Genomic DNA, 25056 nt, shown 5'->3' on the forward strand with positions numbered 1-25056 from the left:
GATACCACTCCCACACTACTCACTAATTGATGAACAAACTATTTCAGCTCAGCTGCTGCCTATGCTCTTCAAAGCAAGCTTTGGCTACGTGGCTTCAGCTGTAACTGTTTCAAAGCCTGAACAGAGATTTGGGATTTGAATTCAGTCAAAACTTTTTTCAGGTACTTATCTTTCAAAGTAACAACTGAAATGTGACTTTGGGTACTCAAAGAGAAAATTCTATTTGCATGATTAACTCTTCTTCAGAACCAGATGTATAATTAACTGTGTATCTTCTCAAAATGCATGGCTGGTTCTGCAGAGATAGCAGGGAATTCAGCTAAGCAGTTAGATAGGAACATGGAAGAAGGCAAACTGCTCTATCCACTAGCACAGTTCCAGAGCCAACACTAAAGGGGTCAGCCAATCCATGAATAGAGGAGATTACATGAAAACCCAGTTTTAAGTTTAGGTGTCTAACAGCAGCCAATGCAGCTCTCCTTACAACTCCAGTGCTTTTCTTTACATTAAGATCTGCACACAGATCAGCCAGACTACATTAGCATACTCATGCCACTTTAATGCAGCTATTTTGTTGTTTGTATGGTTTTTAGAATTCAAGACACAATAAGACCTTGTGCCAGTACAACTACAAGATAAGAAAACAAAACCCAAGTACTCACGCTGTGAATAAAGCAGTATCTGAAACTCCAAAAGGGCACAGGTAAAGAGTTGAATCACATTTTCTACTCCAAGCAATTCAAAAACTTCTTTAACCGGAAAATCAAACAATGGTAGTTCACTGGTGCTTGGCCTCTGGCAGATAATTGGTCCATAAACACCTGAAAATTTTAATGACCTTCCTGCTGGAGGAAGAGGAACCTCATAGAGAATATTGTAGATGTAGCTTTCTAAAGGTAGTGGTGGCGGCTGAGGTGAAGTCACTGCTTGGTGAAGTTGTTCTAGAACTTTCTTACAAGCTTTCATGAAAGACATTGGAGTAATCAGACAAATGCACTTTGAGACATAGAGTGTGTCTCTGCTGATGTCATAGGAGTTAAATCGCTGTAGCTTTGAGACAGAGGTGCCATTGCAGTCTCCAGTACTGCTGCAGCTCTCCTTGTCGTTGGTGGGTGGAGTATGAAGAATGTCATATTCAGCATTGTGCATATGATACAACGTCTGCATTGCACTGCAGATCTGTTTGCTAGTGACTTCCTCAAAAAACGTGAGAGAAAATCCAAATGTCCGTGAGCCATCTTCACGAGTAATAATAAAAGAGTGGAATTGAGGTTCTCTGGAATCTGCTTGTGTCTTGAAAGCAAGCCCTTTAGGCATACACAGCTACAAAAAAGGGGAAGGCGAGATAATATCCATTAAAACACACTTTTCTCTCCCCCTGCCTCCAGCAGCATTGGTGAAAATGGGATTTAGAATCCACAGACTGCCATCGCATTTCACTTTAAATTCTATTAAGTGTTACATTTCTGCACAACGCAGTGATATGGTTCTAAATCAGAAAAACAAAAGAAATGTATCAAAAAGGCTGCATGCAATTTCTAGTGAAACTCATAACCATTTTGTTACCAGCCTCGACAGGAATAAAATAACAAAATTCAAACCCAAATAAAGGAAAGTATTTTGGTCACTAAGACCAGACCTGACAGAGAAAAGTACTATGTTTTATCTAAATTAAGATACACCACATTTGGTTAAATGGAAAAATCTTGCACAAAAAAAGATTCATTAATTGCAGACTGATTTATTTCTCTAATAATTCTCTAGAATGTAACCAAAAAAACCCCAAAAGCCATTAAGTGATACCGACCATTCCCACTGCATCCTGGTCAAAAGGGTTCCATTCAACATTCTCAGGATAGCGAGCAAGAACTTTGGATTTAAATGTGCGTCTTAACGGAGTCTGTTCAAAGTTTTCCCCTGCAGATGAAAGAAGAATACAGAAGTAAATATTTCATTCCCTTTTTGAGCACAAACAAGGCCAAAAAGCAGGACATCAGCAGGTAGATGCGAGGATAAGTGAATTAAGGACACACTCCTTTTAAGAGAAACAGAAAAAGCAAGACAGTTCGTTAGCGTATGGTCAGACTGCAGATATTAGCAAGGATTAGCATTGTAACATTTCTGTGTCATTAAGTATCTGTGCTTTTCCTTAAGTGTGACAAGCTTGAGATTGTGGTCACGACAGTAATTCTCTAAGCCACTCTTCAGATCTTTCTGATTCTCGTCGAAACATAGCTAAAGCTTCAGTTTCAGCGCAATGTCGTTACTGAAGAAAAGCACAAATAGACAAAATGCAGAGATGATGCAACTTTTAGGTAGACACAGGAGTGACATCATGAGATCTCTTAATTTCGTTATAAAGACTCAGGAAAAAAGATAACCACCATCTATTGCAAGAGGTTAGCTGTGAAGGAAGAGTCTAGAAGGTTAGAAGATCAAGAACCACATAAATGTCCATGAAGAAGGAGTATCAGATGAACAAAGAGGTTTTTTTTTCCCCACACTTTTTCCTTTACCTTCTGTTGCACTTGAAATGAAACGGCTGCCACCATCTCGGGTTTTAGAGGCCTGTATATACTGGCATAAAGCTATATAACAAATAAAAACAACACTGCATTATACATTTCATACCGTTGACTGCGATCATGTCACTAACACATACCAGGAAAACAATACAAATACCCAGAATCAGCATGCATCAGTAGACAGCCTACTCTCCTAATATGCTTTATATATATATATACACAATTTATACAAATTTCTCATTTTATGTACATATTTCTAGAAGGAGACAATCAGTATGTAAGAGAAGCTCATTGTTCCTGTACACACAACCAGAGTACTGACGCAGCAGTAGGAACTAGATGACTGTGAAATTAAAGTTTTACATGTTAACTACAAAACATTCCCAAAGAGCAGATGATGAAACTGACCCCAGGGACAAGACCATTTCAAGGCTTTAGAACTGTATGAATTTAAGCGGCATGGTCCAACTTTCCACAGGTGCTATCCATACACTAGACTGGCTGAAAGTCTTGTGTAGAAGCTCTTAAATTTCCTCTTGGAGCAACGACGGCTCATTGTGATAGCAGAGAACTTTCTGCAATAAATATTCTAAGTGTGAGCAGTTGCTTTAAAAAAACAAAAATGTACAACTGCGTATCTTAAAATAAGCTTAGCTATATTACTAGAATGCAATTAGCTACATGAGCATGCAGCTGTTGACAGCTGCACTAACAATCAGGCACAATTGCATGAAATCATATGCTTTAAATAAACAGAACTATTTCAGCAACACCTGCAAAAGAGAAAACACACTCCAACTCTCTCTTGTTTTCTTACATGCAGCAATTACATGGCAATAGAGATTGATTTTGGAATTGGTTGGGTTTGTTTTGTACTTTTAGAGTAATATTTGAAGTTCAATTTCAAAGCCAAGTTAGAATCTTTATTTGGCACAACACTTACTTCCACTCAGTAGCCATAGACAGAGATGGTTACAGCACTGCCTGTCCACAATACAGAACCTAACACATTACACCAAAAACCAAACTGCATTTCCATTGAATGCTTAACAAGTCTTTTGACAGCTGAGAAGCCTGGTAACTCTGGATTTTCTTTAAACTAAGTCTTAAATATTATCTCAGACAGGGAACTTACCCTGAATCAGGACCTAGGACAGGTCTTGCAATACCCAAAATATTGACACCTATTTTGCTAATTCTCTGCATTTTAGCACTCAAATTGAAGAAGGTATTGTTTTTATTATTTGTCTGAAAAAGCAACAGCTCAGCTGATTTTCATACAAAACCACACAATACATTACTTATCAATCTGTTCAATGATACAAATCAATAATGCCATCATTCAGAAAGAAAAAAAAAGTGTGTATTTGGGGAAATCTGAAACATATAGAGACGAATATTTGGGAAAAACCAGGAAATGACTTCACTGAAATATAACCATCTTGTGAAAGAGTAGAGCCAAAGACAGAAAAGATAACAGCATTTCCGCAGCTAAAACAACCATAAAAGATGAAAATAAGCATTTAAAGAAACTTTCAATCTCCCAGAAAGAAAAATGGATATAATGCCATATCTCTACTGACACAAACATACATTCAAGTGAAGTCAGTCCTCTGTAAAAAGCTTTTAAAAATATGTCAGGAGATTTAACACACCTACTATTTTCTATATTTACATCTGTGCAGATGATGTAATGTCAACTTTTAGATAATTGAGGAAAAACCTCAGACATGTACTAAGCTGTTTTGTTCCTTGGCTGGTTTTTTTTTATCTTCCACATACATAGAAGAGAGAAAATATATGAAGGCCAAATTTTCTCCTGAACTTGGAAACCACACAGCACAATCACTGGGTTCACCTATGTGCAAGGCTGTACGTATTTTGAAAATAAAAAGAAAAATCTGACTTGAAGACCTTTCCATTGAGATTATTAACACTGCAAAATACATGATGCTCTCTTCCCTTACAATTAAAAACCCCAAACCCTAACAAACACTGAATGGATGTTTACCTATTTAAAGAAGCCTTGCACCATCTCCCAAGAGACATTCTTGCCAACACACTCTTAAAACTTGTTAGAGCTGGAGTCTGTCTGTAATTTAATGAAAGGACTAAAATTGATTTCTGGAAACCACCGAGTCCTGATCCAGACAAATGTAAGGCAACCCTCACAGGCCTTGCTGCCATCCATCAAGGCACTCAGCTGTTGCACAGACGCTGCTCTTGCCAGAGTGCCTCAGTAGTGTCCTTCTCTTGTCTCCACACTTCCCTGCTGGAATGCTGGCTGCCAGTTCAGCAGGACGCTCCTTTTCCCTTCCACAGCAGCACAGTCTCCCATTTCCAGCTACCTCTTTTGGGAGAGCCTTCACGCTTGGAATACCGCACACTACTGACTGCACCTTCAGACTGGGCCATGCTGGCTTCCAAAGATACTGATTCCAACAAGGCAGGGAATGTCAAGGGACAGCTCACCAACACTGGAAAAGTTCAGCCCAGGTGATCTGTGCAACTCCAGGACACTGGACACCCTGTTTTCTTGCCATTACAAGTAATGGGAACCTAAGCACCAGTACTTCCATTGCCTGGGCTCCCCCTTCTCTCCTCTCTAGTGATTGTCACTAGACAGCCATCAGCAGTGGGGAGGGGAAAAATCCACAAACACTATTTGCTTACATCCAGAGGCAAAAAGCAATTAACCCTAAATTTCTAAATTTACTATCAGCCTCAAACACAGACACCCTGCTCCAACAAAACACCAACTGCAGGACATCTCCAGCAGGCAAAAATAACCCAAGGTTTTGAGATCTGTCTCCGTGTGAATTACAGAGTCACAGAATTAAAAGGATATTCTGAGTTGGAAAGGACCCACAAGGATCAATGAGTCCAACTCTTAAGTAAAGGGCCATACAGGGATTAAGCCACATCCTTCATGTTATTAGCACCATGCTCTAACCAACTGAGCTAATCTTGGTTTCCTTCAGTTAGCTGATTAATTCAGTACTGATTTAATCTGTTTTGATAAAAACAGTGAAGAGCAATTTTAGCAAATGCAAGAGACCAACCCACTAGCAGAAATGCAGTATTCTGCAACTGAGAAGATGAAGGCATAAGAGGAAATGAACTTATAAAAATATGATGTATCCCATAAGTTTATACAGACAGCAAGTCCCCACACTTAACAGCTATCAAAGGACTGCTATCATCAGATCATGCTTTTCACATGGTTTCTCTCCTTTAGCAGAAGTAATGGCTAGAAAATACTTTCCTTATCCAAGTTACAGTAGAGAGGTCTTTAAAAATTATTTATCTGTAAATAATTTCTTTCTTTTATACAAATTCCATGTAAAAGGGAAACTTTGGGGGTTTTTAATGGAACACAGTATTGCCCGCTGAAGACTAAAGAGGTCTTTCAAACACCACTGATGTTCCTCACACATTTACCAAGCAGGTGTTTGTTATATCATAGGAAAAGCTCTACAAAAATCAAGATGCAAACTGTCCCACAGACTGCAAAGTTGCAACTACCTCGGATTGAAATCAGAATCAATGATCAAACAGCTACAACTACAAGACTATTTGTCAGGAAATGTCAAATGACATATGAAATCCATAAATACCCAGCAATACTTCAGGAAGTTTCAGGCCAACATGCTTCTCAACATCAAACCTTCAAAACAGTAAGAATCCCATTGCATTTTGCAATGTGAATAATATAATGAAAACACAGAGAAATATAATTTCACCAGGCACAATACAAATCCACAAGCACCAGTTTAGTGCAGCCCTGGCACTGCACCCAGCAGTGAATGACAGTGAAACAGAGCATCTCAGAATTTCTTTGTCATTGGAAAAAAACCACCCCCTGTGGCATCCCACTCAAAATAGGATCAGTGAAACAATTTGGATTAAAAATAAACAAATAGAGAATAAAGAAGGGGTTAACAAAGATTAACATTTCACCAATCCAGTTCAGCCACACAAACATCTTAATTAGCTCATGGTGATCCCCCAAAACAGGAGGGAAGCAAAGAGTAAACCGCAGGCACAGAGGTTCTGAAACAGGTGAGCTGAAGAAAACATGGATTAGAGTTTTAGTACCTGCTAACTTCTGAAGCCACCCCTCCTCCTGAGGCCCAGCTCCCTACCTGCTGGCTCCTGCCATGCCAGGTAATAGATTTTTCAACACCAGCAACCACCACCTGGCTCTGGTAATCTCCTGTTTTTCATACTTTATCAACCCTCCCCATTAAACATGATAGTTCCCTGCTGTCCTGGAGATGGCTGAGCACCTACCTGTCCATGGCCAGTGGTGAATGAATTCCTTTTTTGCTTAGCTTTACCTACTAAGCTCTTTTTATCCCAACCTGAGGGTTTTCCCACTTTTACACTTCTGATTCTCTCGCCCATCCCACAGGAGGGGAGTGAGAGGCTGTGTGGGGCTGAGTTAAACCACACCACCGTGTAATTTAAGAAGACATGCATAAAAGACTTAAGTTATTAAAGTCAGCTTGCTGATCAAAAGGGAAGTCACCAGCTAGACACAACCTCTGAGGAAGTCTCCCTGGCTGAAGGATGACTGCAGACTTGGCCTGGCTCTTCCTGGACAGGCAGAGCTCAGCTGAGAGCAGGTAATTCTCCAACGCCTCCCTCTCACATCTTCTCAGTAAAATGAACCTGACGGACTGAACTGTGTGCATAGGGCAAACTACAAACCTGCTCAAGATGAGCAAAGAGTTAAAACATGTTACATTTAGTTGGAAGATCTAGTTAAAACCAGCCCCTTTTCATAGCTGTGTGGGAGCCCACATTGCTGATCTAACAGCCACCTAATACTATTTGCAGTGTATGGAGCCGTGATGGGCCTTCAGTTCCAACTTCATTTACACCACCTTAAATTATGCTGGCCTACATATCTGTAATTTGGACTTCGTAATTACCAGCACATTAGAACAGCTAATGCATGCAGTGCAAGTATCCTACGCTGAACTAACAAGTACACCTAATTTTATCAGCACCTTCCTGAGTCACCTAACACTGAACATAAGCCATATCACCACAGATTTGTAGTGGATGCTGGAAACCTCCCTGGCTCTCATTTTTATGCTGCTCCCTCTTCTTACCTGTGTTACTTCTCTTGCTGCTCCACCTATGAGCAGAGGACAGCGGTGTCTGTCTCTTGGTTTGATGAGCTTCCAACCTATGCAGGACAGCATTGCTTTGGAAGTCTCTGCATGAAGCTATCCATATCAATGGATACGACTTTTTTATAAGATTATAATGAGGAAAAAAAGTTCCAGAAACTAAAATTAAAACATTCAATTCAAAGCCTGCAAATGCCATCTACCAAGCTTTCCCCAGCTTTGAGCGGGAATAAAAAGAATGAACTCTGAAGGTCTAATTTTAGCTCCTTCCTGATTTACCCAGAGAAAAATATGATTCACTGCCTTATGCATTCCTCTTCAGGAAAAGAAACAGGAAAAAAGGGTCTTCCCAACACAGTAATAAGAAAAATTGTTAGGTTATACAACTTGCAGATTCACCTACTCATGACCTTGCATAGATGCAACATGTATCCACATGCATGGCTTGCAAGTTTCTAATGCACATTCCCAAGAACACTTTCACATGATTCTAACAATTCAAATTTCCCCGCTGACTAGTTTGCTTCTTTGTAAGAATGCTTTTTATTCTGGATTTTTGCCTTCAATATCTCAGTCATTCTTCTCTGTAAATCCCACACTGCCATGAAGAGTTTCCATTTACATACTAGAACAGTGGCTTAAGTTGTCTTTAATGAGAAAGGGCAAGCTTGATTAATACAAAGTCAAGGATACTTGGCAAACAAAACCTTTTCTAAACTGAATCATGGCCTTTTGTACATGCTGTCAATTTACTATTCAGCTGTAATATTTAGCAAGTGACTGCAGTGCTGCAACTCTAAAATTATGCAGGACTAAGAACTGTACAAGAATGTATTCTCCCTGCATACCAGCTAAAAAAGAAGTCTTTGAGCAGCTATTTCAAATGTAGACCAGCTCAATTTTCCCTCTATGGCAATAGAAAGCAAGTCAGAAGAGGCTACCCTGGTTATCAGAAAAAGTGCCCCATAAACAAACTAAATGGTGCTGCAAGACTGATTTTAAAGCATCATTAATATTGACACCTTCGTTTGTTCATCGAGTCCACTCATCTGCTCAAAATAATTACAGAACAAAGATCCAGAAAGCTCAACTGGTTGTGATTAAGTGGTTTGCTGCTTCCACCCTGCCAGGCAGCTTCTTTCTTTAAATTCCTGTGATACAGCCTGTTATTAATTCAATTCATTCTGTCTTGGTGTACATTTATTGTATACATGACATCTTCAAACAAAAAATTCTTAGATAGCATGCAATTAAAACATTAACTTTTTATTTTCCACATAGAGACACTTACTGGAATCTTTCAGCATACAGAGCTTTGTATCAATTTCTGCTGTCACTAAAATGAATGTCTTGAACTAAATATAAAACAGCTTCAACATGAAACAGTCATATTGTTGTAATTAACAAATGAATAAGAACAATGAGAACTTGTACCGGCAACAGAAACTGTGAGCCATACACTTAGGGCAGCTTTCCTGTACTACTCAGCACAGAGAATCCAGAGAAACTGGATTTAGGATTGAGAAGATCCTACAGAACCCTACAACCATACCCTCTACCTCTGCACTTTCTGCACCACAGTTCAAAGAATCTGATAATGGTGGGAAGCCTCCAAACTTGTGCCGGGTGGGGGACTGGAGACTGAGCCGACCATGACAGACAAAGAGCAGAGGTTTTCACAACTGAGGGCTGCAAGTCAAAAGTCAAACGAGGGGATTTGAACAGCACCTGAACAACAAACACCATTCAGAAAATAGCCTAATTCTATCCTGCTTCAAATTAAAAAATGCTTTATAGCACAAAGCCACCTTTCAGAGAAAAAGGTCATCATAGATTATTTTCAAAATGTCCTTTCTCATTCCTGGGTTTTGCGTGAAAACTTTTTAAGTGCAAAACCATGCCTGTCAAAGGACCTAACACAAAGGAAAAAAGTTTCCAAAGATAAATTGTATCTTAGTCCAAAAGATACAAGTAACACTTAGACTGACGTTAATCCAAAACCAGCAGCTAATGTCATAAACAGCAACAGGATTCCCAGTTCAGCCAGCAAACATCCCCAGTACACGAAATAAGGCTACAGATATTACAGTAAATAATTATGTTTATCAAATATAAAATTACTTCAGCTCCAAAATTCATGGTCCAAGTCTAAATAAAAATAGTTGACTGGCAAAACAGATAGTGTGTGCACACACTTCTGGAATCCACACTCTAGAAAAGATGAAAGTACAGAGTAAATAAAAGCAATTTGGGGAGGGGGGGGGCACTGGAGGAAAGAGATAGTATGTGCACTTAGAGATTTGAGGACTTCTTGATATGTCAAACTGACAGATGACCAGCAGCTGGCCTGGTTACATTGTGAAAGCAAACACAGGTGCTTAAAATGCATGGAGGGACTGAAAGACAGTCAAGCCAAGAATCAGTATCTTAAAATTAAAGGCAAAAGAGTTTGGTTAAAAATAAGACTTGCCCTATTTTAACTTGCCAACAGAAATGGTAAAATACTCTATTTTCAAGTCCTAAGAGAAAAATGGGATAATCAAACAAGTAATTAAATTATATGGTCTGGACCATAGTAGATGTGAAATGAGATGGCAATCTGTTGACTCAATCTAGCCTTTAAAAAACATAGAAGAAAAAAAAATAAGGCAAAAACCCTAGACCAAGCCTTCTGGAGAGCAACAAACACCACTCTGATTTTTCAGAACCCCCTATTCTAATATTAAAGAAAAATCCTTTCAATACATACACAGAGAGCTATTAATACAGTACGAATTAGACAAGGTTTACTTTTAAAACAAAGCAGAAAAACTCTCTGATTCCTTCTTTAACAAATATTAAACCATATATAACTGGAGAAAAAAAAAACACCTCCCTCCAATGCCGGAAATAAACATCCAAAGTTTGGCAGACTAAGGTAAGAAATTCATTATACAAGAATTCTTAGAATAAAAACCATGATTCAAGAAAAGCTGCAGCTGCCAAATCTGTAAGCAAAGAGCCACTTCATCAATAGACAAATGCTTTCAGATTATGACTTGCTTCCTTCCTTCCAGTTCCTCCTCCTTAAACAGACCTGCACGTAGCTCTCATTAGAGAGTACTCCCTTCTCCAGCAAACCTCTTGCTCAGATATACACAAAGATGAATTCTTCCCTTTTATCCTGAAACACATAAACCCTCTGTCCCACACTCCCTATCCCCCTTCCCCCATTGGCAAGACCACCTGGCAAAGCAAAAGCTGAAGTGGTGCTTAGACCACTTAATTTGGTACTGGAACTGGGACTTGAACACTTTTTAAAGCAGGTTAAATTATCCACATGAGAAAAATCTTCAGGGTCACTTTCACTCGACTGCAGCACTGGAATCAGGTGTTTAAACCACTGTCTGTAGCAGCCATCATCCCACTGGATTTGTAACAGATCTACCACCTACGATTCTCACAGCTGGGACTTCCTCTGAAACCTTCATTATAAAAGTTACTGTTCCACTTTCCGTGCCAGAAAACCTTGAAGGCAAAGCAAGTTCACTGTCTGCCTTTCTAAAACAAAGGTGCAAATATGAGATACAAACACACAGGTATGGATCCCAAGGGCAAGTGAAATGCGTGTGGATGGAGTGCCATCCTTCCTCTGGGAAAGCTGAAGGACTTGCTTTAGAGGAAGTAGAGAAAAGACAAAGAAAATAAACAGTCATAAAAGGCTCTGATTTTTTTTTTCCTGTTTGTCATCTAGGGAACCCATACTTGCTTGTAACAATCCCTCATCCCAATCCAAGGAGAACATACTCCTTTGAACATTCAACTGACAATACAATTCCTCCTACTGCAGACTTTTAAAAAGTGAGAAAGACAAAAAAGAGAGTTAACCCTAACCTGTTGACTGTTAAAGGTCCTGTTGTTCCCCCATTTTCTTCTGATTTCCAAAATTCAAGAATAGTAATGTTTCAAAAATCGTAACACAAAGAAACTCACTGTGAAATTAAATAAAAAACAAGAGGTCATTTTGCTAACTGGATATTCAGTGTAAACTCCGCCTGATACAAGTAATCTCTTGATCGTTCATTCCTTTGATAGGTAAATTCTTCCAAGCCCTTTATGGCAAAGGAAAATCTAGGAGTTAATAGATACCCATTCATCATTTAAGTTTCAGCATTCATCCAGTTGATAACAAAACATATTGCCACACACACACTCTGGAATTGTTTCAAATGCTGCAACAATGAATTTAAAGCACCACAGAAAAACAGCTGAGGCCATCTGCATTCTGTGATTGTAAGGTCAGGAAACCAAAAGCTTTTGTTTTTATTGTTCTGGTACTGTTTCAATGAAGGCGGGAAGAGGTGGGACAAGGAACTGGCAGGACAGGGTAGTGGAAGAAGAAACCAACAAGAATTTAAAGCAGCTTTAAGAAAAATAAACAAGAAAAAGTCCTCATCTTGCATCTTTAAAAGCATCCTAAACATTTTTCTTTCCTGCAGTTTTTCTTTTTGTACTCCTTTGTATGCAATACAGGAAGGCAGATGGACAATATAAAATACAACGTATTTTAATCAAGACTGACTGGCAGAAATTTTCAATGAAATGATCTTAAAACCAGAATTGTTTTACTCAACCACTTTTCTGCTCTAGCCCAAGCAAAAAGACTTAGAGAAAGATATTTAGGTCTGTTTCCAACTACACAACAGAAGCAGGCCTCAGAATTTCAATGACAGGCGTGCTCTCAGCCATGGGGGTCAGGGGGGACACGCTGTTTCCATTACACAATAGATGTGGAATATGTGCAAACAGAAGACACTAAGAAAGGAAAGGGGTGGCTTACCTTCAGAATAGAACACAGTTCTTTTACATGTACTAGAAATATACAAGAGAAGTGGAAACAAGCATATTTTAAGCATATTTAATATAGAAACCAGCTGTTCTCCTCTTGCCCCCCTAAGACTGGCAGATCCAGTGGGACTGCATCAGGAAGGCCTGAGCACGGACCATTCCAAACAACTCTTCCCAACAACCATGGTCTCTTTTCAGTGACACATCCCACCCAGTTAAACATCCCTACTTTTTGTGCTCCCACAGGCTTCTGCTCTGAGGGCTGATGAAAACACATCTGCATAAAAGCACAAGGATCAAATCTTTCTGAAACACTTGTCCAGTCCTTCAACCAAGTATTTCCATTCTTTTAGCACACCACTGAAGTTTTCCATTAAAAAGGAAAAACGTATTTTAAAGAACACGTGAACTTTCAGCAGGTTTCAGTAACATACAGAGGTCACAAAAATACAGAAAGATCAGCTGTATTGTCATTTCAGTATACCAGTCCTGGCCAGTATGCTTCACTTTACTACCTAACCTTTGAAAATAGTGTTTTGCAGTAACCTGCCTTAATAAGTACTGCTCCCTTTCCAAATAAAACAAAAAATGTCCTGTAAGAAAGTCAAGTTGCTTGATAGGAGTGATTTCTAATCACAGAAAATTAATCAGATGTGCTGACAGTTTGGTCAACAGATAAGACAAACTCCAAAGTTTATCTCTGCTCTGGCTATATCCTTCCTTATCTCACCACCCATGCCTCGTAAGCTCTCTTCCTTTTACATGTAAGCCTATCAAGCTATCAAGCTCACCTTTCTTCTCCACAAGGCAAGATTCATATTTGGTCAAAAAAAACCCTCATGCTTTCAACATGAAAATCCAATTAGAACAGGAAGAGTCAAAGTTCAGTACTTTTATCCAATCCTGAAAACACAAAGTCTCAGGCCCAAGATAACCGTGTATCACCACTGTGATCACGGTCATAAATAAAGACCTCAGTAAGGACAGGAAAGAGAAACAACTTACACTTAGATTGCTCTGCACTGCCATAAAATCTCTGCCAGATGAATTCTGAGAAACGACCAAGATACTGATAAACAGAAATTTTACCAGTCTTCAGCAAAACTTCTGAAGGAGTCACTTCACATTTCAATTTTAAAAGCAGTTTACTTGACATTTCCCAGAACTCACACATAAAAAGAGACAGAAAGGGACATGACAGCCTTATGCTGGCACCAACCTTGTTGACTTATGGGACTTACTCTTCCCCAATGCAACTCTGATGGCAGCTCAGTGGGACATTGCTGGGCTTGAGGGCCAAAATTAGGAAACAACAGTTGGCAAGGGAGCTTGCTGAAAGTAGCAAGTTAAGGAGGAATAACAAGTAATATATGCAAATGGTAGAAAAGCTCCTAAAAGTTGATGCTTGTACTGAGAAAAAAAACCTTCCAAACTCATCTGAAGCCGTGTGAAAGAGTATCTGTTTCTGTAAAACCAACCTTTTTTCCTCACTCAGATACTGAAATGCCGCTTTCTCTGAAAAGGTTGCTTTTGCCTGCCATGTTATCTGTTTCCAGATCGCTTACCCATGAAATGAGATAAAGTTTCTTTCTCAAAATGCTTCAGTATCCATATGTAAATGACTCAATACAGATGTACACATTGTACCTGACTGTGGATGATCATACAACCATAAAAAATCCCCAAAAAACCTAAATAAAAAAGTCAATATTCTACACTTCTACAGGAAAGTTTGAAACCAATGGCCTCTTGCCCATCAAACCATAAGCAGAGCAGCATTTTCCTGGAAAGACTAAGAAACATGCCTTGAGCAGAAGCACTCCAAGTAAATTCTACATCATACAAGTAGTATACAGTTTGTGCTGGAATGCTCAGTAATTTCTCTGTGCAATAATGTTTTAAGCCTCACATGGATAACATTCCAGCTCTCTGCAAACTTGAGTACAAACCACAAATCTGAAATGGTTGTCAAGAAATTGAGAGAGTAATTACTGCACAGCGTGCATCAGTAAGTAATTGCTTCTGACACTGTCACTTCATATGCATCATTTCTGCTACATGAGCCCTGCAGGTTAGTGGGAATTCAAAAGATAAGTATGAGAAGTCATTACCAAGAATGCTCAAGTAGGACTTCCCTAAGACAAAAGGCAGATAAAAAACAGTTGTGGTGTTTTGTAACCTCAGAATTGATAATTTGAAGAATTGGGGAAAAAGTTATCTGCAAATGGCAGTATTTCCCATACAATCCACTCAAGAGCTCTTTGCATAGCCTCTCTTGCAAAATAAACTACAAAAATTCCCAAAAACAACAGGAAAAAAAACCCTAACAACAAAAAACCCCTAATGAACAAAAAGCAAAATCAAGCCATCTTTGTACGCCCTGCCTTAGTAAGTTGAAATTCCTACGGCTTTTTTAAAAGGCTTAAAAAACCAGAAATTCCTATGGCTTTTTTAAAAGGCTTAAAAAAACAGAGTTGTAAACTTTAGCCCTTTAGACACTGGTAAACTTCAGCTCTTTAGACACTGCTTTAGCACCTTAAATTTTTTCTCAAATCAACAACTTGTAACCTTTCTCCTCCCCCACAGGTTGCCAAAGAGCCTTCCAAGTAAACCAAATTTATAACTGAATATGTAAGGATGGAAGACTGAAGAGTTTTGTGGGTTTTGAGGGGATTACTCTGTAAAGCATATAGCTCAATTTGACCTAAAATACGAATATGATAAGGACAAAATTGGCATTACAGAAACATCACCAATAAACTGTGGCTTCAAATGTAGTTCAGTAAAGTACAGCTGCTTCCCCCTTACATCAGCTCTGCCATTCTTTATTCTACATATCAGCTACCCTAGCACGTCTGCCTCAGTTCCCAAAGAGACAAAAGACCTTTTTGGCACTCAAACATGGCAAACAGCTCCAGCTTCTAGGGGAAAAGATAGAGGGGGTAGGGAAGAGTGGAATAAGCTATTATCTGGATTAAAACGTTTCACATGTGCCCATGTAAATCCATCCAAAAGTTGTTGCTATCTGCTGCCTGCCCACAGTGACCTGTGTGAAACAACGCGTGGTGTGAGCCTTGGCAGCACTGGAGACGCCTCCCACGGAGTGAACACCTCGGTCAGCAATCCCAGAGAAGCAAAGGAACCGAAAAACCTCCCTTTCAGTCCCAGAATAAATCCCCAAGGGAAGAGGCACACCGTTGGGAACTGTGGGAAGCTAGCAGGGATACCATCCACATGGACAAAGGTGGGGGGGAGGGAGCCACCAAAAACAAAACGCCACAATCACAGAACAATTCAGCCTTTGGTAAGACCAAGCAATGGCTCCCACCATTCACTTTGGCAGCAAGTGCTGGTACTACCACCATAGGGAAGACAAAGAAATTTACTCACACCCTATTTACCCAAGGAAAAAACAGTATTGCAGAAGGGCTCTGCTGCAAGAATCACAGCTGGCTCCAACCCCAAATGTCTTAATTCCAAGATTAAAATGCCCAAAAGAGGAAAATACGGAACAGGTCAAATGTCAGTCATAAAATTATATCTGCTAATTTAAATTAAGTTTCCTTTTCTTCTTCCTCCTCTTCCCCTTTCGCTACCCCTTCCAAATACCTTTGCAGCAAAATAAAAGCCTGCGAGTATTTAAGCATGTTGAACTTGGAAACTAACACAGGTGCTGATAACAACATTATTTCATGGACTTCTACAATAGAACTACTACACTAATTCCAAAACACTAAGCAATTTGTTGGCACACATATGTGGCCAATGCCTTCAATCATTTCATCACATCCATATTTGTTTTAAGTTTATATCGATACAGAATTCCATTAAAACAAACTACCAATGCATGAAGGCAAGCTGTCATTTTAAATCTGAGGCCAACAAAATACAAAATAATGACACTTCAATTACAGACAGAGAAATTAGGTGAGACAACATTTCTGTTTTCCTGGTGAGGAGAAACACGTTCTTTAATATGAGATTGTCAGAATAATTTTGAGTGGAGCTAGGTGAATACCATACACCAGGTATCATCTTCTTTTCACACACCAGCAGTAATCAAGTGGCTCCTGTGCCAGCACAGAGATGCCTTACTCATAATCAGTCATGTTGTGCTACATAATCTACATGCACAAAGACCTTGCCTCAACAGGATTAAAAACAAAATACAAAAAAAGAGGGTATGACAGAGGAAGAACAATTTAAATGGTATCATATCATCATATAAGAGAGTGAAAGCAGATCTAATATGAACTCTGAAAAGGCTCATGAGGGGTCTCTACAGGAAAGATATTTCCTGGACAAATAGGATTCACCTAACACTATTTTCATTCTCCTCTAAGGATGAAGCTCATGATCAGATGGACAACTCAAAGCACCATGATAAGGACTTGAGCAAAGGAACACAAGTCCATATACTGAATAAATTAATTTCTGGATCAAACCTTAAAGAAACTGTTCAAACTAGGAAGAAAGGCGGGATAAAAAGTACAGGTGACAGACTAGTCACTGATTTTACCCTTCTTTTTTTAAAAACAATCCTATTATTAAATCACCAATCTTTTCTTCACAGATCATAGGCCTTTTTTTTCTTTACACTCTTTCTTCTTTAACACTGTTATTTCTGAAATAACTATTATCATCTTTATGATATGGTGTTCAAGACTACTAAGGTACGTTCAACAGAAAATTTTAATGAGAACATGGGGCCCAGATATTCGGACCTGAGTTCTGTATTTTGTAAAAGAACTCCAAGACTACAATTCAGCGTAAGTGTAAGGCAATGGCAAGTTGATGTTTTGCTTTGCTACTCCATAATAAACAAACTTGTTGACAAGTGATTGCTAAAAACTTTACACATCACAAAGGAAGAAAACAAAACAAAATCCTTTTGTTCCATGTTCTTTTCCACCGAAACTCCAACAGTTCCACATAGTGCAAGGTTTCCCACCGTCATTCAAATTACATCTAACTCAACAGATAAAAGACTCCAGTTGAAAGATGAGGCTCAACTTCACTCTCATTACCTTTCCAGGACACGGTCATACAATCTAAATTAAGAAATCCTATCATAATGTCGCAGGATTACAATATGTTATATTACATACAGTAGATTTTTGGTGATGTATTCATTTCATCATTTCTAGGTGGTCAGCATGATGACCAAGAGCCAGCAATGTGCCCTTGCTCCAAAGAAGGCCAGTGGCATCCTGGAGTGCTTTAGTTAAAAACATTGTGAGCAGACTGAGGGAGGTGATCCTGCCCTGGAGGGGCCACAGCTGGAGTGCCGTGCCCAGTTCCGTGCTCCTTAGCACAAGGCAGACATGGACACGGTCGAGAGAGTCCAGCAAGGGGCCACAAACATGAACAAGGGACAGGAGGAAAGGCTGAGACAGCTGGGACTGTTCAGCCTGCAGAACATAATGCTCAGGGGAGAATCTTATCAATGTATATAAATATCTAAAGAGAGATTAAAGATGATGGAGACAGGCTGTATCCCGTGCCAGGACCAGAGGCAACAGGCACAAACAAAATGCAAGAGGTTCCACATGAACATCAGGACACACCTTTTCACCATGAGAGTAGCTGAGCACTGGCACAGCTTGCCCAGGAAGGTGGTGAAGTCTCCATTGTTGGTGATACTCAAAACCACCTGGACATTGTCCTGGGCAACTGGCCCTAGAGAGCCCTTGTTTCAGCAGCGGGGTTGGACCTGACAACTGCCAAAGGTCCCTTCCAACCTCAACCCTTCTGTGGTTTGCTCTGTGAAGGAAATTTACCTGAAACAGACCACAGCAGTGTAATGAAAAATTTCTGTCATCACTTCTGGCATATCAATACCATCTGGAAACATGAAAACACACCGCAGTTCCTCTCTCATCCAGCTTAGCAGCTGACACTGGAGCTTAAGCTTCATCCAGTGATGGGGTTTTGGTTGTGTTTTAGTACCACCTAGCAAATATTTTCCATCTCCTTTAACAGGTCAGCCGGTGGGAACACAATTATCAAAATAAGAAAGGATGCTCAGAATTTAATTTAGGGATAAAAAAGCCCTAGCAATAGAGACTCTTTAACCCATGCTAACTACAAGTCCTAAACACAGGATTTCTCACTGCGTTAAAAGAAAACAAACATATATACATATTCTGTGCATGTTCCATCAGCCAGCCAACTTTTTCAGGAAAAAGCATTACAGCTGTGCTATTCAGTAAGCTTCCAACATACAAAGGGAAAACGCCATCAGAGGTGTCTCTTCAAACAAAGTAACTAGACCGAGCATCAATTCCTTGAGCTTGTGCCTCATTACCAAGTCTGCAGAAAACGCTGTACCACCGATACGAAGGCTGAACACCCGAAATGCACGGCTCCGTGAGCATGCCGAGAACAAAGTGTGCCGGCAGCATCCCCGGAGGCCCTAGCCGCGGCGGCCGGCTCCCTGCGGCGGAGAGGGGTAGCGATGACATCATGCCAGGCTGGGCTCCGGCAGCCCTGACGCAGGAAAGCCCTGGAGGGACCCGCCGTGCCCGGCTCCAGCGGCAGCGTCCCGGCTCCGCACCCTGCACCCACCGGCTCGAGGGCCAGCGCCTCGCTCCCAGCAATGGCCACTTATGAAGACAATTGTTTCAACAGTACGAGGATTCAGAAGCTATTTTGCAGCGCAGAAATCAGAGGGAGGGGGGAAAAAACCAGCGCACAATGACCCTTTCATTCAAACAAGAAAGGCTTCCAGGAAGTACAAAGTGTTTCCAAGCTTTATCCAAAAGCCACTGAAATCAACAGAGGCCCTCTCCATTTTTATCAGTGGACACTGGAGGAGGCTATAACCTAAGACACTGTTTGAAAGCATTATCAGTCACACTATCATGCATTATTAATAACACAACAAACTCAAGAAAACGTACCCGAATTCCACCTAGCCCTTATGCTGTGACACTGTCAGAAATTTCCCCCCACCTTCTTTTAAAACCTTTTCTCAAATCACGTAAAAATCTGTCTCCCCCATAAATACTACAACCTCTTCTCCCCCCAACCCGACACCTTGTCACAAGTAATACCATTACAGAACGATGGTGGAACAGCAGAGACCAGGATATATCACACACTACAGTTTTACATACCATAGATGCAGTCCTTGACCGGGAAAGCAAATACAGAAAGAACATCACGCGCCAGCTTTCAGACCTGCACACTCTGACATAATATTTTTAAAAAGGCACTGATATCTTCCAGTTTACTATTAGATAGCCAGCCTAAAGTAATGCACTGCTGATTTTAAATTGAATTATGTGAGGAGAATTATTCACGTGCCTATCAAGAACAGAGAGCATTACTGAGTGTGCCTCACACTACATTACACAAGTAGATATATAGTAAATGCATAGCAAAATTAACATCTTGTTAATCGTTTTCGATCTATAAACTTTGTTTGCCATTTGATTTAAAAAAACCCGTCACATATCCCTCAATGAAATTGGATTGCATTTTGTTCTCTTTAGATACCTTAAATCGAATTGATACTGTAATTTGCAGGGCCATTACAGAGCAGACTGTTATGCTGTACTCACTCCTCAAGTCTCAAACTGTAGCCTGTAGTCACTTTAACATTAGACAAACATGAATTCTCTTAGGGTAAGGTACTGCTCAGCATGAGGGACAGATGAGAAATTTTGTTTGAAGTCATTAAATGAAAAAAAAGAGTATCCATAATAGCCAAACTTTAGAAGAACTCAATGCAAAAAGTCAGTTCTAATAATACTAATTCCACTCTACAAGGAACAAGCGTTTATTTAGTGAGGGACAGCTTAAATGCAATGATGTAAAAAAACCCACGACACCTTATAAAAGCAAGCTAATAAAAAGAAAACGAAGTTGGGGAGAGAGAATGTATTATTGGTTAAGTTCAGAGTTCAAATACACAAGATCAGTACTGATGTTAGGTCAGGTTTTCACCACCACATTCCTTCATCTTTCCGAACAGTTAGAGATGCTAAGCAACCTCTGATTTAACCGGGGCCAATACAATGAGACTAAAGCTGAAGCGAGGGGCTGCTAAAACACAGAACTGAGTTTTAACCTTAAAAACACTGGTTTGACACAGTGGTGTCAAACCAGTGGTGTAGTCTAGACTGATACGGTTTAGCTGTGTATTTGGTGTGAACATTCTCACCTAACAGCAGAGTAATCACTTCCTAATCCGATTTCTTTTCGGATACTGCTGCAAGAGAATTCTTATCCTGTGCTCCAAAAAAAGGTAACACTGAACACGCAAATGCTCTTCGCCTTCTCTCCCAAATCCGATTCCTTAAGATTGGCTGTGTGTCTCAAATGCCTGGCTAAAGTTGATACACGCAACGCGGCTCCGAAGAGAGCGCAGGACACCGCCGCTGAGGCTGAGACGACCTAAAGCGATGCCACCGCACAGCCCGCGCTCTGCCCAGCCCGTCTCACGGTGCTACTCTGACGGGCTTTGGGGGAGTTCGGTCACTCTGACCGACCCCGGTCCGTGCCCAGCCAGGCATTCCCGCAGCGCCCGGGGCTCCCGGCGGGGCACAGGCTCCCCCCGCAGCGCCCGGGGCGGCGGAGCAGGGAGGCGGCGGAGCGGGGAGGCAGCGGCGCGGGGAGGCAGCGCGGCCAGACCCCGCCGCCCAGCGCCGAGCGCCGCTGGCCACTCACCGGAGAGCTCGTCCGGCTCCAGCCCGGTCTCGGTGTCCAGCCCGCAGATGACGAAGTAGTCGGCGAAGCGGCCGGGTGCCGAGGAGCCGCCGCCGCCGCCGCCGCTCATGCTGCAGGGCGAGGGGCGCGCAGGGCTCAGCGGGAGCGGGGCCGGGCGGCGCCGGGAGCGGGGCCGGGATCTCCGGCTGCGCCCGCCGCCTCCATGGCGGCGCGGGGCGGGCGGCGCCGCGCGGCATTCTGGGAACAGCCCCCGCCGCTCTCCGGGGGGGCGGCCCGGCCGCGCGCCGCAACGCCGCGCCTGCGCCCTGTGCGCGGGGTGACGTCATGCTGCTGCTGGCGCTGCTGCTCGCGCCGGGGCTGCCGGAGGGGGCGGTGTGGCGGGCGGGCACGGCCGTGGCGTGAGGGAGCCCAGGGGTGAGGGAGCCCAGGGAAGGGCTCTGCCCCCGCCTCAGGCGCGGAATCGCAGGATGGGGCAGGCTGGAAGGGACCACAGCGGCTCGTCTGGTGCGACCTCCCTGCTCAAGCAGGGTTATTGCTAAGCACGTGGCACAGGATTGTGTCCTGACTGTTCTTGAATATCTCCGGTGAGGGAGACCCCACGCCCTGTCTGGGCAGCCTGTGCAGTGCTCAGTCACTGCGCAGTAAAGAGATTCTTCCTCACATTCAGGTGGAACTCCCTGTTTCTTCCTGTTGCATTTTGTCCTTTTGCTTGGTACCACCGAGCAGAGCCTGGTCCATCCTCGGTCACCTCCACTTCAGGTATTTACAGACATTGATGAGGTCCCCTCCCAGTCTTCTCTTCTCGAGGCTGAACAGAAGCACAGAATCAATTAGGTTGAAAAAGACCTCTGAGATCAAGTCCAACGTGTTGTGTCCAGGCCCAGTTCCCCCAGTCTCTCCTCCCAGGAGAGGTGCTCCAGTCCCTTGATCAATTTTGTAGTCTCCACTGGACCCACTGCAGGTGCTCCATGTCTCTCTTGTGCTGAGGAACCCAGAACCGGATGCAGTCAGAGGCCAGGAAGGTGCTGCCAGGGCTGCTCACTCAGGCACACGTCAGCCTGATGCTGCTCTGAAAGCACCTCTGGGCTTGCGTCCTCCTGTCACCTCCATCTTCCCATCCCCGCGGCCCCGGTGGCTGTCGTGACTCCACAGCTTTGTGAAGCAGCTGTGTTTGCAGGGAAATGCTTTAGGGATTGTTTGGCTTTAAGGTTGTTTTCTTTTTCTTATTTGGATTAACATCACACACATCTCTCTTAACAGTTGGGCTTGCACAGAGTGAAATCCACTCTCCCCTCTGGCTCAGCATGGAGAGGAGAACAAGCCCTGGGAAGGATGACCCGAACTGAGCTGCTGAGGGATAAGTGACAGGAACCCATGCCCTGCCTTGAGAATGCTTTTTCCTCTGGCTGTAGAGGCACCTGGGATGGCCTTACTAGCCTAAAATTAGGTCTGTAAGCAGTTCCCCTTCCTCTCCTCTCTCCGTTCTCTATTTGTGGCATTTGCATCAGAATCCTTCCCTATCTTATGGGGCTTATAAGAGGAGAGATTAAAACTTTGCAGTACTTAATGATTATTTTCCAGGACTAACCAAGTAGTTAAGGTTGCATCCATAATGCTGAATTGATCAGACACTGATCTAACTTAACACATTACCAAGCATAGGAAACCTCATTTATGCGACTTTCCATTGCCAAGACAGACCGAGTTCTCTGCAGGGACTAGAAACAGCAGCACATATAAGAAGACTTCACTGCCAATATTTTACAGCCTTTTGAAGCACAACAACTAAACTCTTAGGCCACTCTGCCCAGTGAGTTGTGGACAGCTGGACATCCTTCTGGGAACCAGGAAAAACTGTTAGGATAGCACTGGTGGTATCAGTGGTCACTTGATTAGGACTGTATGGGCCCGAGAATGGGTTATCAGTGAAGGAAAGTGTTGCTTAGATTTGACTGAGAGGTCAGTTTTTAAGCACTATTCAACTTGAGGGAAAGATTTCAATAAAGGTGTCAGGGTAGGAGCAGTATTAGAGTGAAGGGCTTGAGTTTACTCTACAAAAAGCACAGTTAGATTGTGTTGAGCCTGCCTGGTGGTGTGTGGAAGACACAACAGAGAACAGAAATAGCTAAATCTGGTTGCTCTTACTCTGCTGTGTTCTCTAGCCATTTTTTTGCACATTTGTCTTCTCAATCTGCTTTCAGTGTGGTAAAGGACAATGTATTCAGCACGTGGTGAACTTCTTTCAAATAAGCCTGAACTGTAGTTCAACCCTTATGACAAAAGCCATAGCCTGAGGGTCTTAGAAGGACTTGCAAGAAAGTCTAGAGAAACAGCACAGATATTGGCAGGGGCTTTTTGTCAAATAAAGAGTAAAATGGGGAAATAAAAAATTGTTCTTGCACCTTAACTGTTCCAGAAATAACCATGTATTTAGTAAATATTCAGTACATAAAGTTAACAGGGCCAGTAAGTAAACAGAGGTTTACCAGAGATACTGTTGAGCAACAATAATTAAATGCACACATGCCTTGCTATGCAACAGGGTAAGGGACAAGAAATATTTTTTTTAAAAGGAGAATCTCAGAAGAAACTCAGATTCACTTTGAATTGCTACAAGAAAGGAACAAGATGGGTGGAACTGCACAAACCAGAACCAACAAAAGGTTAACCCAAATTTTTGCTGTGGAAAGCTCTTTCCTACTTTGTCAGATAAATTCTCTGTGTTCCAAGCCAATTTACAGCGTAGTCCCTCTCTAATCTCTGCATCCAGCAATGTACCTGAACAGCTACAGCCTTCTCCTCCCATTTTCTCAGTCACTGTCTCTTTTCCATTGTATCTTTTTCCTCCCCCATTATTTCATTTCTGAAATACTCTTGCCTAGTGACCACAAAGAGCATCTGTGACATCTAATTCAAAGGCCAATGGCTTTAATCTGTCAGTCTTCTTGACCAATGTTCCCATCACAGGAAACACCCGAAATACGGCAACTCTGTCAGGAAACTTTACAAATGGCTTAGATTAGTCCTTGAGTAAGACAACGACACTCTAGACTCCATTTTGAATTCTTGAAAGTATTCTTTATGATATTGAGAAAATCTGTGGTATTGTGAATTCTGTGGAAACTAGGATTCTTTAGCCAGATAATCATAAAGACATATTAGTAAATAGGAAGAGATTTAAAAGATTCATTGTCTTTGGCAAGATTATCAATGTTGATGCAGCTGCTGTTTTTTATGGCAAAGACTTGTATTTTCAAGCTCAAACCTTAAGTGAAAGAGAATGAAGTCTTTAAAATAGCAAAGAATATTGAACTTGGTGTGAAGATATCTTGAGTATTCATCATATTACTTAATTCAGATTTACTTTGCCAGCAATCCCAGTCATGGTTATTGGAGGAGTTTATTTACTGAGCAGTAAGAAACCACAACAGCAACTTACAGTTCCATTCAACTTTGCTCAGAGAATCGAAGAAGTCTGAAATAGGGTATCTCCTTTTTTTTCTGGGCAGCTGTTTCCCAAGATAAGCTAAGCTTCAAAAGCTAACAGAGCTCAAAGCACAAACAAATTGCTCCAGTTGTCAGAGTGCTGATGGACTCTGATTAAGATATTTACCCCAGATTCTTTAAGAAAACAAAAATCCAATCAGTGACTTTTACCATTAAAGCAATCCTCTCCAGCCGGCAAAACCAGATACTTGAATCTGGCTGCTTATTGACGATGCATTTGGTGTGACATCTACACAACAGGCTTGTGGAATAGAGCCTGCACAGCGGATCATCTAACACACAGGTCCTCACACATCAGGGCACAGATCAGAGCAGAACTGGCACTTCAGGGTGTGGAACATTTCCCACACTCCCACATGCAGCATTGTCCCTCTTCTCCCCAG

The 25056-nt window shown here is 41.7% G+C and overlaps 1 protein-coding gene across 9 annotated transcripts in view; it reads right to left on the reverse strand.

The window, feature by feature from the left end:
* Positions 1-21326, reverse strand: part of DENND5A (DENN domain containing 5A) — a 64631-nt gene extending 43305 nt beyond the window's left edge. For 4 of the 9 annotated variants that reach the window (XM_048306000.1, XM_048305997.1, XM_048305996.1 and 1 more), the window contains exons 1-4: positions 18801-18972; positions 2517-2588; positions 1808-1917; positions 663-1323 (exon numbers count right to left, since the gene is read on the reverse strand). In XM_048306000.1, coding sequence (XP_048161957.1) covers positions 663-1323; positions 1808-1917; positions 2517-2588; positions 18801-18960 — 1003 coding nt within the window. In that variant the 5' untranslated portion in view covers positions 18961-18972. Of the gene's footprint in view, positions 1-662; positions 1324-1807; positions 1918-2516; positions 2589-18800; positions 18973-21166 lie in introns of those variants that run through there. The other 5 variants (XM_048306002.1, XM_048305999.1, XM_048305995.1 and 2 more) reach the window with 4 other exon arrangements.
* Between the last annotated feature and the right edge of the window lie 3730 nt (positions 21327-25056).

The sequence above is a fragment of the Corvus hawaiiensis genome, chromosome 6 (assembly GCF_020740725.1).
Source record: "Corvus hawaiiensis isolate bCorHaw1 chromosome 6, bCorHaw1.pri.cur, whole genome shotgun sequence".
In the NCBI taxonomy this organism is placed as follows: Eukaryota; Metazoa; Chordata; class Aves; order Passeriformes; family Corvidae; genus Corvus; species Corvus hawaiiensis.